Source organism: Struthio camelus, chromosome 4 (genome assembly GCF_040807025.1).
Source record: "Struthio camelus isolate bStrCam1 chromosome 4, bStrCam1.hap1, whole genome shotgun sequence".
NCBI classification, from domain to species: domain Eukaryota; kingdom Metazoa; phylum Chordata; class Aves; order Struthioniformes; family Struthionidae; genus Struthio; species Struthio camelus.
Window position 1 is genome coordinate 54,141,044 of NC_090945.1, and position 18,602 is coordinate 54,159,645.

The window sequence follows — 18,602 nt, forward strand, 5'->3', positions numbered from 1 at the left end:
CCGGCCCGCCTCGGTCCCTCCCCTCCGCCCCGGCCCGGCCCGGCCCGGCCCGGTGCCTCCCGCCGCGCCGGCAGCGCCCTCCGGCGGGCGGAGCCGCCGCCGCCGCCGCCAAGGCCGCTCCGCCCACGGCCGCCGCCCCGGAGCCGGCGGGTGCGGGTAGCGCCCCCCGGGCGGCGGGGGAGCCGGGGCAGCCTGGCTTCGGCTCTTCCTAAAGTGCCGCGAAGAAGAAGGAGAAACACTTGGTAAAGTTTGGCGCCGCGCCGGCGCCGAGGTGTGCGCCGGCCCCCCCGGGGTGTACGGTTCTCCGTTACAAACTTGGTGACGCGCCTGGGACGTTTGGGACGTGTAAGGAGGCTGCGGTCTGGCGGGGGCGGGGGGGGTGTGCTGGCCTGCTGACTCACGGCTTCCCGGAGAGGCTGTACCGCGCGGGCACCGTCAGGAAACGCTAGTGAAACGCCGTAGTAAACGCAGACGGTGTTGGCGGTGCCGCAGGTCCAGAATGAGCAGTGCCGGGGAGGGCCCGTGGCGTTTCAGCCGTCTGCTGGAGGCAGCGCTGGCAGCGCGGTCGGTGCTCGGGGGCTGCTGCCCGAGGAATATCGGTTAGCCGTAGTAAACGGGAAGAACGAGCAATGCACTATGCATTGAGAGGAGCGTGTGAAACAATTAAAATATTCCGTGGTGGTAAATTGCCTTTTCAAGAGAGAGACTGGTACATCATTGTGAATGGCCCGGTGGAACCATCTACTCGCTGTGTAGTTGCTATAAAAGAAACATGAACAAAATACTGTGCCGTAGGAAGACTGGAATATAATTACTCACTTAAGAAAAGATTACTGCATAATGGAGAGGGTCTTGAATTTACTTCTAAGAACAGTTAGCGCTTGACATAAATTGGGATGGGGGAGGCCTAGAAGACAAAAGGCAAGAGACAAATTACATGAGACAGAGGTATAGTGAATGGTACTGAACAACTAAATTTGATATTCCTACATACGTATTTCATGAAACGAGAGGAAAGAGATCAGAAGCAACGTTTCATGACACAGACGATAAAAGCACATTATTTTAACTGTAATTGATCTATGGGCGTCATCACTGAGGCCAAAGCCTTAATAGAATATTTACAGGATTTGACCTTAGTGTGGTTAATGAGAACATTCACAGTTATTCAAAACAGATTTTAAAAGTATAAGGAATAAAATGTACTTCTGCTTGAAGGCATACCCCATGCTTTGCTGACAGAAGTTAAAAGAAAAAGAAGCAATTTAATCTAGTTGATGCCTTTTTGCACTCTCTGGAAATACCTCACAGTGGCCTCTCTCAGATATAACGGATAATGTGTTGTATTTTTCCAGGGCTACATGGTTATATCATGAGAAGTTAGCAGCTAGAAACTCTGTAAGGGTGAGTTCATTTTTGTGTGGTCCTTGGTGGCTATGAAAATCTATTCAATATTGTCATTATTTTATAAATACCATGTGCTGTTATTTTTTAAAATCATCAAATACACATCATAAGTTTGAACTAATCTAATATTCCAATATCTGCTTGTTTGTCCTCTCATGTGGTACAGGAAGAAAAAAGAATGATGTTTTCTGTTTCCTTAAAACTGTGTAAGTGTTCAAACAGCACCTTATGTATGACTTATGTATACTGGCAAAACAATTCTCATGACATTGCAATTGCCCTATAAACCATTTTAAAACATTATATGTGATATAAAACTCAGGAGTGGGCATGTTCAAAGGAGGATTGCATTATGACAAAAGTAAGTGCTGGGGCAGTCTAAACCATAAGGTATTTGTAGACAGATTTCCCCAGCGACTGTACTCAGATACCCTCTTTCTACAGTGACAATATCAGAGGTTACTTAGGCCATAGTTTATTGATGCTTGTATAAGTGTTCGCAGGTAAAAGATGTAGTAATGTAAGGTACTAGCTTTTCTTCATGTCAGGAGCTGGGCTGAAGGTAGTTGGGGTTGAGGAGGAGGCTGAGTATTTGGTAAATTGAAGCAAAATGTTCTTTAAGTGGTACCACTCGGTTTTTCCTCTCTGGCAGGAAGCATTCTACCTGCAAGGTGTTGCTGGCAGATCTTTTTAAAGTGTTTCTTCTGGAATACCTTTGGGTATTCCTAACATTACAGAGGTATTTTCTATATCGGGGATATAGAACCTAGGTAGATTCCAGCTGGGTCAACATCTGTAAGTGGACAGTGCAATAGTGCCTCCTTTCCTAAGAAAGTGATCTTTGTATCTTAGTATTCAGTGGCAATTAAAAAATAGTCATGTACAAGTTCAGGGGACTCTGCTTTGTTGAAAGTACCACCTTCAGATAAAGAATTACATTGCTGTTCTAATTGCTAACAACATTAACATTTCTTGTGAGACTTTATAGTCAAATCATGCTGCATTTCTACAGTGCTCATTGTGTGTGGGTAACTTGAGAACATTTTGGTGCATATAAGAAATAGGAAACTACCAGGTATTCTGATCTTAGTGACTCGTCCCTATAGAACAAACAGTGGTAGAAAGTTTGTACGTATAATAATAAACAATAACCAAAAGAACAATGACAAGAAGTTAACACTGTTCTGTATGTCATCTGTATGTGATTTAAATATCACAGTACTTCACTAAAAGGAGCATTTGTCAAACTTAGATTTGTCTTAAACTTTCTAGCCTTAACCTTTATTTTAACTGGAAACGTGATCTAAATGTGTTCATCTTCTCTTTTTCTCCCTTCACCTTGGCTAGGTACTTAATTATTTGTAACTGTTTGGATAGCCAAATCTAGTTTTCATTGTAACCTTTACTATTTTTGCTTTTCCTGAATGTGGAAATTTGCCCTGTTCCTTCAGGAGAGAGTTGATCAGTAATTTACGTTTCAAGTAATGAATTCCTTCCTGGAGACGTCTTGAGTGCTACCCCTGGAAGAAATTGTGGTACAACACTATATTTGTCAGAGTTTGCTTTCGAGGAAGTTGTGAAAAGCCTTATTTAGGGCCTGTTATCCACCTGCTCTTCTGTCATTTTCAGCAGTAATATTTCATTGCATTATTTCTTTCGAAACAAATTCATCCTTTGAAGTTTTCATTCCTCTGCTGTTTTTGCTTTTGCCATGTAAGATGGGAAGAATTAAACCAGTTGTAATTACTAGTTCTTCCAATGCAACGGCCTTTCATATAGTGCCCCAAGACATTCCTTTGCTTATGCAAAAATCATGACCCATGGAGGGAGAAGCCCCTAAATAGCTATTTGTAAGAAAGCTTATCTCATCATATTAGTGACATCACATGCTGTGTGATCTGACCCAGTGGTTTCTGCCCTTTAGAGTAGAAGTTATGTGGGTTAATAGTTTACTCCAAAAGTAGGCACCTAAACACAAACCTGTCAGTCTGGCAGCCTATTCCCTTTTTGTTACCTGACAGTAAGTACATAGTGCTGTAGGCACTTTAATTTTTTAAATTAGAGTTCCTTGTGCAATTTAAATCTGCACACATGCCCTGAAATACTTTGATACAGCTGAGCAACTCAGTGGCTTGGTCACGCATCTAGGTCTGATCCTTGTCCAGGGAACACAATACCTGCCTGTGTCCGTGGTTTCTATTGCTAGAGATCCTCAGAATGTGCCACTTCACAAAATGCAGTGACAGTCTGACAGTCACCATTTCTTTTTTTTTTCCCCCACTTCCCACAAAAGTGTTTTAACTGCCAGTCTTTAGGCCAGTTTTGGCATTTGGGCATATTTTTTAATGAAATGGTATAGAGAAGGCTGCAAGTTTCATTGAGCTAGGGAAAGAAGATGATTTGGTTGCCTCTCAGCATTTGCCCAAGTTCTGGACTGCAGTCCCTGCTCTTTCTACTGGGTATCATGATGTGCTTTCCAAGTGCAAGGACATATGCTCTCTACAAGCTAGGTTAACTCTGGTGAGAAGCGTAATTTGATAGCAGGGAGTACCACAGCAGTTTAAGTCTCTCTAAATCCTGACTGGTATGGTCCTGCTTTTCATCTCTGCCTCTGGTAATGTATTTCAACTCCCTTTCATGTGCCATGGCCAGTACTTTTGTAACCAGGAGCAATTGAAGTGTAACTGTATGTATATATACACATACCCACATATGTGTGTGGGGTTTTTTTTTTGCTGTTAATTCCAAACTGAGCCATCTCGCCACCCTGTCACACAAGTGCTACTGGCAGTGGAAGAAAGTGCATGAGAAGGCAGAGCAGGCAGCTGGGGAAGGAGAGTGGAGCGGGCCCGTGGCAGCCCTGATGTAGCCCAGTTCCAGCTACCTGGAGCAACACCTTATGACATCCCTATACTCAGTACTGCCTGGATAACTAGTTCAGCAGTTTGTGGTATTTACAGATTTTGTGTAGTTCTCTGCATGCATTTGTTACAGAGCCTAGGTGTCTATCTTAAGACTGCAGAGACTTGCATACCTGAAAGTTTATTTTTAAAGCACTACACTCTTGGATTTGGGTTGAGCGATGGTTGTGGCTTCTGAATCAGGGTTAAAATGAGTTAGATGAACTTACATTGTTTCAAACCAGAAATTATAACTTCGGGCAAATCACCTAAAACCACTTAACAGTAAAAGCAGTTATTAAAAAAGCATGGCTTACAGGTGTGGCTCTTTACAAACACTGGATTACAGACATTGTCAAAAGAAAACTGTAAATGAAAAGTTACTTTCAGTGGATAATTATGAAACAGAGGTTGGAAAAATTCCTGTGTGATGATGTTAATTTAATATATTTTTGAATTAAAATGGACGTATAAATGGGTAGTTCAAATAGCTCTACTTACTTTTCCAAAAAACCAAACAGGAGTAATAGTTTATTTGCTTACATTGAATAAATAGAAATGTATTACTAAAACTTAAATATATTTAATATGTTGCTGTTGCTATGCATGTTTATGTATATAAAAATAGGTATCTTATATTAAGAGTTTCTAATGAGTACTAATATTTTTATGGAACTTTCCTAGCTAATAATAATGTTCCTCTGTGGGAGGAATTTATAAGCAAGGTATTGGTGGAAATTAACATTAGGCATTCAAGTTTAAAGCACACCGTCTTGTATTTAATTATGTTTTTGTGTGGGGAAAAAAAAAGCATACAGTATATCCAAGGGCACCATCTGCTGACAGATTCAGGGTGCCAAACTACAAACTCTGTCATATATTCAGGTATAGGGGAAAATACTGTACATTCAGGCCCCAAATATATTTTTAAAAGTATTTCTATTAGTTTTGATTTGATTTTAAGGGGACTTCAGACCTGGTATTTCTCTAAATTAATTTTGTTTCAGATTTGTTATTTGAATAGTGGGATTTTGATGTGATTCTCTTCCTTCTGCAAGCATTAGCCTGGAGTTTTTTTGCCATTCACTGTTTTAAAATGTCCTCAGTGGGACAACAGAACAATCCAGAGTATTATTTAAAGAATATCACACAATGGCAAACCAAAACAAAGTGAAAAATTCCTCTACCGTTTCCTCTCATTTTATTTGAATGTATTCTCATCCTAATATTTAGGTGGAAAGGAGGAGCTCAAATAACTACAGAATATCAAGCAGTATGACCAGCAATTTGCCACAAGTCACCATCAAGTAGTACCTCTTTTTCCTCAGGCTGATAACTTTTCTTCCATGTCATACAACACAAGAATTTGCAGTGAAAGTAATTGATATTAACTTACTGTAAAAGCGTGCGAGGACAGAAGCTGCCAGTGTAATTTTTTAAACATTATAAGATTAGCAGGAAGCAGCTTATAATAAATGATATTCTGCTGGGAACTAGGAAGTCATCAGAGCCCAAACCAAAGTAAGTTAGTATCACAAAGCAACACAAAGCTGTAGGTTTACCATTTTTATCACAATTTACAGCTGGTCTGGGCATCACCCAGTAGTTCCTAAGAATTCACTAAATATCTTTCTACATCATGACGCTTTTCTTTTTATGCAAGAGAAGAAAACAAGAGTTGGTTCTACAAAAACATCAAAACCTTCCTTTGCAATTTCGTGTAAGTTAACAGCAGCGCTGCCAAAAATATGAAGGATTTTGAATAAGCTTTTATCCAACACCCTGATTGCTACCTGTCCGAGGGGTGCCTCTGTAACATATGGCACGTCTCATTATCCTGCTTTGTTTCACCTGGCTGTCCTCGTACTTCCAGCTCTTTTATACAGAATTCTGCGGCAGCACAGTGTAACTAGCTAAAGAGAAGAGCAAAAGAAGCAGAAATGTGTGAGGGTTTTTTTGTCACGGTGATACGCTCATTCAAAGCACTTGTATATCCATATTTTGCCAAAAAAAAAAAAAAACTTTATAGCAAAATAAATTGGAATAATTTACACTGCCAAGAAAATTAGTTTCAAGTGTATTTATTTTGAAATAAACAGGAATATGATATTTGTAGTTTCATATCCTATATTACATAAATTTTTATTAAACAAGAGAAAAATACTCTTAAAAACTAATCTGACACTTTCACATTCTATTTTAAGTGACTACAGTTAGGAAATATATAGAAAAATGTTACAACTCTCTCAAGCCAGCCATAAAGCAAAGTGCACTGTTGCTGAGGGCAGAGGAGGAGCTGAACTGTGATGGTGCTTCTGCTTCCTCCAAGGGGAGGACTCCTTGTGAGTGAGTGGGCAGTAGTGACTGAAGAGGAAGTGGCAGAGCCCCTTCAGTAACTCCCTATGCTTTCTTCCCAGTCTTTGTCCTTCATCACTGAAGTAGCAAAATTAAGTTTTGTGTACATTGACAAGAAGCACTGAGACTGTTCTGGGGACCATGATGATACACCAAATATCAATGGATTCCCTGACTGATCCTAGAGAGATTGCAGCTTATTCATGTACTATTGTGTCACTTCAAGAACCTTTATCCCAAATTTATGATTTTCCTTGTTGTCAGTAGTTTGAGGAGGCCAAGCTGCAAATTTGGTAAGTATTTATCATGAAATATTAATTAAAGACTTCAAAATTAAATCCTTCATAAACTTTCTGAACTGGCTTTTTTGTAGATTAAAGCCACAGCCAAAAAGATAATCTAAATAGCACATTTTTTTCTGAAATTCCCCAGGTGGAATTTCTTAAATAACAGCTTGTTTATCCACTTGATTTTGAAACAGAGAAAAATCTTACTATAAATTAAGCATTTCTGAACCTAACTGTACTTACACAGATGCTATACATCTTTTTCTATTCATATATGATAAAAAATGGTATTTGAGCAACATGTGCACTAAATATGGTTTTCAGAAGTTTTTGTACGTGTATTTGTGATAATAAAAGATTAAAACCCATTGTTTTGAATATAATAGTTTGGTTATATTTTAATTGTATGACTACACCAAATATTTACCTTTCTGATAACACTAATTCATTGATATTAATTTCAGTTTGCAGTCAATGCACAGATTGTTCCTGAGTAGGTGCAGGTTAATTTAATGTCCAGCAAACCTTTTCAAGAATAACATAAAATCGTTCACATTTGTTTGAGTTTAATTCAATTATATGATTCATCCTGAAAGGGAGTAAAAAAAAAAAAAATGCTGCTGCTGTTGAATTGTAGAGAAAAAATTTAGAAAATATGAAAAACAAATGTAATGGAGTGTCTTTAGGGTTGTTTCAGTAACATCAAAAGCTGCGGGGCATGAAAGATCAGGGTGGCCACTGATTGTCAATAGTGTCCATAACCTTAGTAAGGTTAACATCTGATTCGTAATATTCAAGTAATATTATTTAGTTGAGTGTTGCTCTGTACTACTGCATGCATTCATATTTTGCTTTGCTTTTTTGTTTGACACAAACACAAAGATATTACTTATCTATTTTTCAGATACTGCATTCCAGAATAGCAAATTAGACAACTATAATTTCTGCACAGTGCCATGTCTTACCTCATATAAAAGTGCACTATTCACAAGAAACACATGAAGTCATACTCTACTGGAAATATATCGGTGAATTTATATGTGTGGAAATAAAGTTTATGATAAACATTACATAGTGCTGTGTTACTTAACATGAATTAGAATATTTTGACACTTCCTCTTCAACATATTGCTTGTAACACATCTTAAAATTAATACTTTTAAAGATAAATTAACAGATGTAATAGTAAGACTTACAGGATTTGAACATTATAGTCCATACAGTACCTTTCTTAGGTAAATACCTAGCATTCACATTATAATTGTAATGGAAGTTTACCCTTTTTAAAAGTAACAGCTCTGTTAGCTTCTAAGGGCTTAATTTATACATTCAACTTGTATATAATTGTTATGCTACATAATGTATTCTCATTGACAATTTAGCGCAAACTGTTAATAGTGCTCTTCTGAAAGCAGATTCACAGTCTAAGCTGATGCAGGCAGCTTCTCTTCACTGCCTAAAGGTGTGCTTACCCAAGTGTAACACTTATTTTTGTTTTCTTTTAACTGACAAACACATCGCGAAATAATGACAAACTGTTCAAAATATGTTCTTAACAAAAACTTCTGCCCATCAGATGATAGTTATTTCATTGCTTAAATAAAATATATACTGACAAGTGGTTGTAAGAGTTTGTGATCACTCTATTAAGTGGGGAAAAAAAAAATCCTGTGTTATCTACTGCAGCCGGAAGATTCATGATTCACTTGGGTAAGTTTGTTCTTCATTCAGTGTATATAGGAATAAATAGTTATAACCAGTGCCCACAGTTGTTCTTTCCTTATCTCAGCGTATCACGTCTCCGAAATTGCTTCCATAGATCTCTGAGATGTTCACTGGTTACAGTCATCACACAAGAATAATAATCCTTCCAACCATATTTTGGGGTCTCCTATGAAAAGTGAACAAACATACCATTGGAAAAAAGTATTCACTAAATTCCTTAATAATACATTAAACTTTACTCAAATTCATACCAACTGGAGAGATGATTTAATATTAAATCATAAAAAAACTAATACTTTCATGGCTCAGAAGTCCTTCTGTAAGATCAGGGTTATAAATCTATATGCAGGTAAGTTTTCAAACTGCATCCCCACTTCACAGCACACAGTTATCGTTCAAGAAATTGCCTATTTATATTCATAGCTACAAGACAGTATATCCTTATTCAGATATGCCCTGCTCTCTCTATCATTTATGTGAACATAAAAAAGTTCACATTGTATTAAAAAGTTCACATCTGACATAATAAAAAGCATAAGAAATTCTTGACATACATGAAACTGAGGCGTTATTGGCACTAGCTAAAGCCAAATCCAATATAGGCAGATGATAGGAAAGCTTCTTTATACTAGGTTACCTCCATTCTAAATTGCATTTTAGTTCAGTGATATTCACAAGTGTCCACTGAACGGGGAGGAATATGGCCAACAGCTGGCCTCGGAGATTCACTCTGTCTGTGGACTCACCGGGTCTTATTTCTTCCACTCTTCCTAACTTCACAAGCCTATTTTGATGGTAAATCATTAAAGACGGAGAGGGACTAACTATTAGAGCAGCTGGGGAAAGGGGCTAAGGGAGGAACAGGAACTGCAATTGCTACAGATAAATCACAAGGGTTAAGAGGTAATTTTAAATTGTAGTCCAATTTAGAAGTGAAGTCCAGTATCTGGAAGCACATGGTACAGCGTTAAGGAGAAAGTCTACTTGATAGCTTGTTTTTGATTGAATTGAGTGAAGAAGTTAAAAATACTGAGACATGACAGGCAAAAAGGTGTTTAAGGTTCCAGAGATTTCACTATAGCTTCTGTTAAATCATTAGAGTGAAGTCTACGTTCCATTTATTCTTCTTATCCATTTTGTATAATTAAAAAGCATAAAGTATTATGCAGAAGTTGTAAATATTCAGAAAACAGTCGAATCCACAGCACTATATAATGCAGTCTTTAAATGAAATACTAGAAACAATACTTATGTGAATATATTATTTAGTTGAAATTTATGGTCAATCTTATCAAAAAATGCACTACTTGCAAAATGCACTGCATTATTTAACAAAAGCATATTCAGCTGATTAATCAGTACTTTAAGATACGCATTTATTTTTTATTTTATGAAGCAGATTTACATAACATTCATGGAAATCAAAGTATTAAAAGAAATGCTGAACTACATTAACCATTCAGCTATTTATTTCTAATGTATGTGCTGCTGTTATATGTTCTTGCAATGTACCAAATTAATAGAACGTTTTGTCCTCATGGTCTCTGATGTTTCCACATTTTTCTAGAAGAGTTTCCTCCCACTCCGGATACATTTTTAAGATGCTAGTTAGTTTTAGGATCAGAAGACTAAGTCTTGTAATTTCTAGTTACTTCTGTATGATCAGTAAGGTAAGGTTATCACACGCCACTCACTTTATCTGCCTCAAAGAGGGGGTATACAACAGACTTCAGCTAGCTCTTTTTTTAAAGCTCTCTTATGACAGATATGTTCAACTGTTGTATATTAGGGAAGCAGACAATTTAAAAGCCTTCAACATATTAGCTATGTAACATTTTAATCCCATCTGACTGGATAAAATATTTATAGTAGATAGCAATTTGCTGTTGAAACATGACTAGAAATGAAGTTCTGAGTTCATGCTTATCTCGAGTCTTTCACATCCTTCTCAAAATGAAATTTCCTCCCCCAATCAGTCCCAAAACATGGTTTTAAGCTATTAACTATTACTTCCTAAAGCCTTTAATCGGAAATTTAGAAAACCGACAAAATTCAGAGAATGCAGAAAACAGTTCTTTTAATGCAAAAATTTTAAGTTTTTCAAGAAATTAGTGGGATACACATCTTAATTACTAGCTTTACAATTCTGATGTATAATATTTACTTTCGATATTTTAAAAGTCAACAATACTGGAATTACAGTCTTTAATATATATTACAGTTACTGAGCATACTAATAATTAGCGAACAGAACTTTTAAATGGACTTGAATCCCTATCAAAGTTGGCCTCTAGCTTCCTTCTTCTGAAATTACCACTGAGAGAGCTTGGCTACAAATTTCCTAGATAACCCTTCCATAAAATACTCAAAGGAGAGTTCTCTCAGCTCTGTTTGGCAGTACTCTATACTACAGTATTTTTTCTGTTCTCCCTAGAGCGCATGCAAGAACTCCTACCAACATTGAGGCAAGTGCTCTGCCTTGCAGGAAGAGCCACAGAGAAAGACAAGCTCTCCAGGAACGCTGTCAGCTGCTTGGACTGCACAGAGTTTGTATGGCAGTTTGTCAAGGACAGATTTTCATTAATTTATTATATGGGTATGACATTCTTTATGCTCTGAAGCGAATCTAAGTTTACCATACAAATTATATCAAAGCACAGATGATGATCTTTAAATTTCTGTTTGGAACAAAGTAAAATTAAGTGTTACCATATCGCATCTAACCTTGGGATATATTTGCAGTGGATTTTTAAATTTCACATATAGTTATGTGTTTCTTTGTAGATCAGGCTGAAATTTAATTAATCAGTGGAAATACATGCACAATTTCAACTCTCTAATAACTCAGCCCTTAAGCTCTTTTCCATTTAAAAACTAAACTACAAAATATTTATTTTTATAATTATGCAAATTCACTTTCATTCCTCACTACATGGCGAAGACAGAATTAGTTCTGTTCTCCTCCACAGTAACTAACTCCAAAACACTTCAGGTATGTTTTGGCTAAAGTTTCAATTTCCATTAACTGACATTTACAACAAACTTTAAGAAATATTTACAACAGATTTAAATAGACCTTGTAAATGATATAACATCTTATTAAAAAGGAACTCAGAATGGCTAACAACGGGATATGTCAGTGTAACTTATTACAAGAAACATGGAGAAGTGACACATGCTCAAGTGAAGAGCAGTAGCTGACTAATATGCCACTAGGGAAGAGGGGATTTCATACACGAGGTTTACACTGCATTCTTCAGCGCACAGGGAACAGATATCTGATACAGCCCTACCTAAGCAAGCTTAGGTACCAGAAGCAGTCTTAATCATAGCATCTGGGAGCTCCCTGTGGGTAGAGGAGCAGGTTAAATTAACCAGCATCAAACTCTATACTTCTCCACTGAGGCTCCTTGTAAGTTAGTGCACTGAGAACTAATCTGGTTTCTCTGTACTGTCCCACAGCGTGTAACATAGACATACCGTTACTCATCCTTAAAGAATTTTCTTGAGAGTGACTTTATATAAAATTAATAAAATCTCCCTTTATAAATCTCCCCTGTAGTGGCTTTTTCACGTTATTCCATCTCAACGAATGAACGAACGAACTTATGGCCTGAATTCAAACATCTGTCAAGATCTCTAGACACTTAAACTTGATGCTGTTACCACAGTCTCTTTTTGTCACCAACCTAATTTTAATAGGCTTGGTGATTAGATATTAGATTCTTTTATGTCACTGCGTTTTGTTCTAGTTGGTCACATATTCTCTACTGAAATTATTAGGAAAGCATCATGACTGTACACCATTTTCCCAGTTTCTTATGAGAGCTGTTCCCTATCTCTTGAGGAGTTTACAGTTTATACAATACTTAGCATGTAGCAATACTGTAGGCTGTGACAGAATTAGTGGGGACAAAGAAGAGAGAGTACACCTAAAAGAATGTTTTTAAAAAGACATTGGGAAAGAAGCAGGAAAGAGTCAAAAGCCTGAGTTTCAGAGAGATGAAGCTACATAAAATTAATCTTAAACAATGAATTTCCTCTTATGTGACTGGCATGTTGGATTACTAAAACGTTGTTCTAACTATTCCATTAGTTACTTACATTTTAGTTAGTCAGGCAAAGAAACTAGATGCTTTGTTTGTAAAGATAAAATTTTCCTTTCTGGTTCTCACACACTAATGCAATGCTTCAGTACATACTCATAAAGAGGAAGTATAACTTAAGAAATGGGATTAATGTTTAGCTAATAGTAAACCTAAAATAATAAAGAAAAAGTCCTACTGATGCTAAGTTTTATATGTAACACAAGAGAGTGTATGCAGATCAAACAGAACTCTTGTCTTCTTTCCACAAGGGAAAATAATAGATGCTCCAGCTGCACAGTCTTGGACATTCCCCAAACAATCCTTTTATACTGCATCTCGGAGAACCAGCTTGGTCAAGATGATGTGATGCTTTGTTGAAAAAAAATGACATGAAGAGTCCCAAAAAGCGTGGGTTGGGATAAATAACATGCTCTGCTATGGGAGTGAGCCAGTAGTTGAGAGATGTTCCCTCTCCCTTCCCTCTCTTGCACAGGGGTCTGCAAAAGAAAGCCATTGGCGGGGCTGGTGAGCTACCAGGCTGAGTGATGGTGGGGTCTGAGGAAATGGGCCCCACCTCTCATCCTTAATGACTTAGATTTTTCTACTGTGCTGGAAGCCAGACATCACCTCAGATAAACAGGACCCCCCCAAAATTCTACTTTGTGTTCCCTGCTTCCCTGCCATGCTGTTTCAGAGCTAGGGAAGCATCTCAGTTAGAGCCCCCAAAAACTCACTGGCCTGCAAGTCCTCAGAGAGGTGTCTGCAAGGAACGGGGAGGATTCAGAAAGTCAGGTGCCGATTTTAGGATGTATGGAGGCATCCAGAGATGGTTATTAGACACAGGATCTGAGCTTGATATTGTGCCACAGAGTTATAGAGCTAAAAAAAAAACAGTGGGGAAACTGTGACCAAACCCTAACAGCTTGGCAGCACATAAGACTAATACACTGGGTCTCCTCGCACAGATCAGAGCTGCTACAGGGCCAGTTTGTCATGACAGACATCCCCTTGTTCCTTCCTGCTAAAAGGTGAGCAATATGGGACCTATAGTAGCTGTTAGCAATTTCTGGAGTAATTACTCCAGAAGTCTATAAAAGTAAACAGTCTATAAAAATAAACAGGAAAAAAGTGCCAGCACTAAAGCACTAAATTGCAAAGAAGTAAACTCTTGCTTTACATTAGAGGAGAGTTTATGGTCTAAAGGTTTACTGACATTTTTCTGCTCTGGCCAAAGTGTGACAAATAGTTTCACAGCTGGCTACAGAATATTCACACTGCAGTTTTCAAAAGACAGTTTAATTCTAAGAATGAATATTCACGTGGTAGCTACATAAGAACGCCCATGGCGGTCATGTGAGGCCACAGAACCTATTCCTGAGAATTTCTGGTGTAGCATTAATGGTGACAAAAACACATTATGGTTTTTAAAAGTGTGACTATGTAAGTCAAAGTAGAATCAAGTTACTAAGTGGCTCTTAGGGAGAAAAATCTGCCTTTGCAATCTTGATTGATTGCAAATATTATTAGCCATAGATAACGTACTATTGAAAAGTGGTCACAGAACAGACAGACAGAAAACAGCAACATAAACTATGAAATAATACTTTTCCCTGTTCCAAACATAATACAAAATAGCAACTGGCTTGCAAAACAGTGACAGCATGAGTTAGTTACTGCCAACTCCAGAATAAAATCCTATTGCTTCAGTCAAAAACACAACATGACATTTTGAGCGGCTACATTGGTTACAATCAGATAATCTCTTCCTGAATTTGGAAATGGGAAACAAAGCAATGATGGTTTAACATTCAGCCATTCCTGCAAGCATGCCAGCACACTCAGACTGAGCAGCTAACACATACCGTAATTTATCTGCTATAGAGTTCCTTCCTCACGCAGGATTTGAAAGTAGTATACCTCTGTATAGGTTTGTAGCCCTGGGGAGCAGAAGACGGAGAAGTGCGCAGATGCAGACAACATGTGAAGGCAGCCAGAGGTAAGCAAAAGACAACAGTATCATGAAAATACAAAAAAATGGGTTTAAGAGACAAATAGCTAGTAGATACAGTATAGTATGTGCTAGGTAAAATGTTTATCATTTAGTCATTAAGTTCCAAAGCTTTCAGTTTAAAAATGGAATTTATAAAGGAAAGGGAATCTACTTTGTTATATTTTAAATTAAAAAAATGGAAATAGCTATTTTAACTCAAACAGCAAGCAAAAAAGCTTTTCACGTCTGCATGTCTTAATAAGATTATGGCAATACTCTGACTGGCCACTTGATGGCAGCTCAATATACCAGTTCATTTCAAAATACTAGAAAAGAAGTTTTCAGATCATGATACTGCGATTCCAGAAGGAGAGAAATATCATTTGATAAACTCTTTAAGACCTTTGATTTTTCAAAAACAAACCTGAAATATCTGTTAAAATGAATATTTATTAAATCCCTATAATGGGCAGGACCTGACTATCCTCCACTCTATACATTTATAGCTAAGCTTTTAAATGGGATGAAGCTGGCATGTACTGACCTTTCAGAATTTCTCTTTCATCAGACTTGTTTAACTCTTGCTTTAGTCAGACTATATGACTACATAAAATCCTTTTCTAAAATACATGGTCCTAGTAGCAAGGCATATAACCCCAAGATCCTTCTTGGCAAACATTTTAGTACAACAACTTCTATAAAAATTGAATTACTAAAGTATAAGGTGTTAATTGCAAACTCATACTTCAAGTTATAGGTCTGTTCTAAACTGTTCTGTTTAGATGTTTTTAGATTGATAATCAAGGACTGCAATGACTTTGGTAGATATCAACCGAAAGATATTTTGCCTTAGAATCAGGCATTTACACTTCATGAACAGGTTAAAATTTGGCAAGACAAAAAACTTACATGTGGACCACGAAATACTGCATGAGCAGAAACTATAACCTTCTATTGGTATAACGGAACTGACGAAATCTTAATATGAATTCAATACATATTTATTAACAAAGAAAAGATTAGTAAAATGTTAGTTTTAATTTACTACAAGACAATGTTTGAATCCACCATAGTGTAGCAGCGAAAGGGTAGATTTTTACTTGATCTGAGCACATTAAATTCTGAATAACTTCTAAAGTTCAGATTTATTGGAAACAATTTGTACTCTCAATGGAGATCAAAGTCTACAATTTTTTGCAGTTTCCATCATTAATGAAATTTTCTCCTAAATAGTTCTGGGTAGCAAATTCTTACATATTATATGTTTTCTCCTTTTTGTTCTCAAACATGATATAGGGAGATATTAAACTACAAAGGAGATTTTTTGCAGAATTTTTGTTACACAGACCACTACCTAATCCTGGAGAAATCAGGTTTGTGCAACGCTTACGAAAACTTACTGGACACGATAATTAATAAGGAAGTTTGATACTGTAATTGTCTTGCAATACTCCTCCCTTAGTAAAAAAATATATTTTTTAAGAATAATATAACAAGTCTGGATGTAGGCATGTCTGAAAAAAGAAAAAAAAAGGTATTTTTGGTCACTGAATTATAGGACTAAATCACGATCATCTCACATGCTCCAGAAGTGCTCTCATTAAAATTAGACATAACATTTGTGAAAAAAGCTGCTATTCTTACAAACACCCTAATCTATTCTTTGTAGTTCTTAGTCTCTTAATAGAGTGCATTAGGATAGTGGCCAAAGCAGAAGAGAGATACATGCATAAGGCTAAATAGTGCTGGATGATATAGATTCTTAAGGATTAGATGTGATTTCTATCATGCATTTTGTGAAATCGAAACATGTAATACATATTTACAAGAATTGCTTAGTAAGCAGACTATGTTCTGGTTAAATTAACATACATTGCACACTTACAATTAGTAAACAATTAAAACATATAGCTGAACATCTTGAGATGGTTATGAAACAATCATAATTTCCACAGCATACAAAAAAATTTGAAGACCAACAAGGAAATAAGTCTGTTACAAATACAGTGGTTGTTATCCACAATTTTTACACTAGATCAAAATATTACAAAGATAACAAGTAGCCTATTAGACTCAACACCACTTCACAGAAAATCTTAACATTATTTTAGTAAATTATATTTAGAAAGCTAATTAAAATGAGCACAATTACATTACAGAAATAACTAAAGTCACTGAAAGTGACTTTGAGAACTATTTATACACTTATTACAGAAAGGTTAAAGTTCAAAATTTATGTTTAAGGTATTAGGTTGTCAATGTAAGAACATTTTACATTTAGTTAAAAATGTCAACACTTGTCATGTGAAGAAAAAATGTGACTTTAATTGATCATACTCTAAAAATACTATTTTTTAAACTACTGTTAAAAATAAAACCTAAAGTCAGCTTTATACGCTCTCATATTCTGAATCAATAACTAGCTTAGAAAAACAGTGAATCAATTAACACCAGTCAGTAGTGAAGTTCACAAACATATTCTTCTTTATTTCTACAATCTACTTTCCACAGTTAAAAAATAAAAATTTGCTACTATTAAATTTTTCTGTGCTACTATAACATTTTTCTATACTACAAAGAACCTGAAGAGGGCAGCAGGGTCTACACCTTCACCTAAAAGGTAATATTCTACGCACAGTTAATATGCTTGTTCCCTATGAAAATTTCTGCAAGTAATTTTCTGTCCTCCAGCTTCTTGTAATTTAATATGCTAGATACAGGGCTAAATTATCAAAGCCAACTTTAAACCGGAATATGGTCTTGTTTAGCAGAACTTCACTAATTCTTTATTTGAAAGATAAAGTTACCTTCTGCTGCAACTCTTTCCAACATTCATTATCAATACCTGCTATTTTAAATAATGTTTTAGAAGAGCTGATGGTTGACCTTTAACTAAACTGCCCAGGTTAGAGGACAAGAGAGGAAAAGAGAGAGAGAGAGAGAGAGAGAGAGAGAGAAAGAGGAAAAGAGAGAGAGAGAGAGAGAGAGGAAAAGAGAGAGAGAGAGAGAGAGGAAAAGAGAGAGAGAGAGAGAGAGAGAGAGGAAAAGAGAGAGAGAGAGACTCTTTTCCCTGAAAATATCCCAGACATAATTGTTATCCTTGTTAAAACTCTTAGTACCAACCAGTCAATCACACCATGTAGAAGAAATAGCAGTATGCAGAGGATTTCTGATATCCAGTTTCATTTGTGAACTATAAAGGTACCTTATGCCTTCTGTGTATTGTCTTCTAATACAAAAAAAATTATAGAAATAAAGAAGGGATTAATCTTTTAGACTGCTTCAGGTTTTCTATAAAACATAGATATTTAAATTGATGTTACTAGTGATTTTAATAGCAAAGTTAATTAAGATAACTGTAAACATCAGCATCCTTACCCTGAACCCTCGATTAAGTCTATCTTTCATAATGCCGATAAATTCTTTGTAACTCAACTGGTCATCTCTGTCGACATCAAAAATCTTGAACACTGTGTTCACCAAATGTGGTGAAAGCTTCAACCCTGTGGCTACATACACAGCACGCTTGAATTCATCTACATAAAGACAATATCAGAAGAAAAAACAGAACACATGAATTTCAACTCTCCTGTTGGATAACATATTATAAAATGCAAATAAACTTTTTACTTAAGTTTGCACATTTAAACACTCAAAAAATAAGAAAATGTGAAAATTAGGACTGAATTTCACAGATCTAAACCAAGTAGCTGTTAACTGGTATAAAATGATACAGCTTAATTGATATCAATTATTCTGCATAAACGATAACAGCATAGGAACTACATTATATATAATAATAAAATTAGAAAATCATAATTAACGCCTATGTCACATTTATACCGATGGC

General features: G+C 36.5%; 1 protein-coding gene and 1 long non-coding RNA gene across 3 annotated transcripts in view; one reads left to right on the forward strand and one right to left on the reverse strand.

Moving 5' to 3' along the window:
- Nucleotides 1-134: 134 nt before the first annotated feature.
- LOC138067209 (uncharacterized) lies at nt 135-5,020 on the forward strand. Its single transcript, XR_011141050.1, has 3 exons — nt 135-345; nt 1,356-1,404; nt 1,574-5,020. It is a non-coding gene; the product is annotated as an uncharacterized lncRNA (long non-coding RNA).
- A 1,352-nt stretch (nt 5,021-6,372) lies between these two features.
- The window catches only part of MICU3 (mitochondrial calcium uptake family member 3), a 58,450-nt gene continuing 46,220 nt past the window's right edge, over nt 6,373-18,602 (reverse strand). The window contains exons 13-15 of one of the 2 annotated variants that reach the window (XM_068942787.1): nt 18,131-18,288; nt 14,625-14,699; nt 6,373-8,840 (exon numbers count right to left, since the gene is read on the reverse strand). In XM_068942787.1, the coding sequence (XP_068798888.1) occupies nt 14,631-14,699; nt 18,131-18,288 (227 nt within the window). In that variant the 3' untranslated portion in view covers nt 6,373-8,840; nt 14,625-14,630. The remainder of the gene's footprint in view (nt 8,841-14,624; nt 14,700-18,130; nt 18,289-18,602) is intronic. The other variant, XM_068942786.1, reaches the window with a different exon arrangement.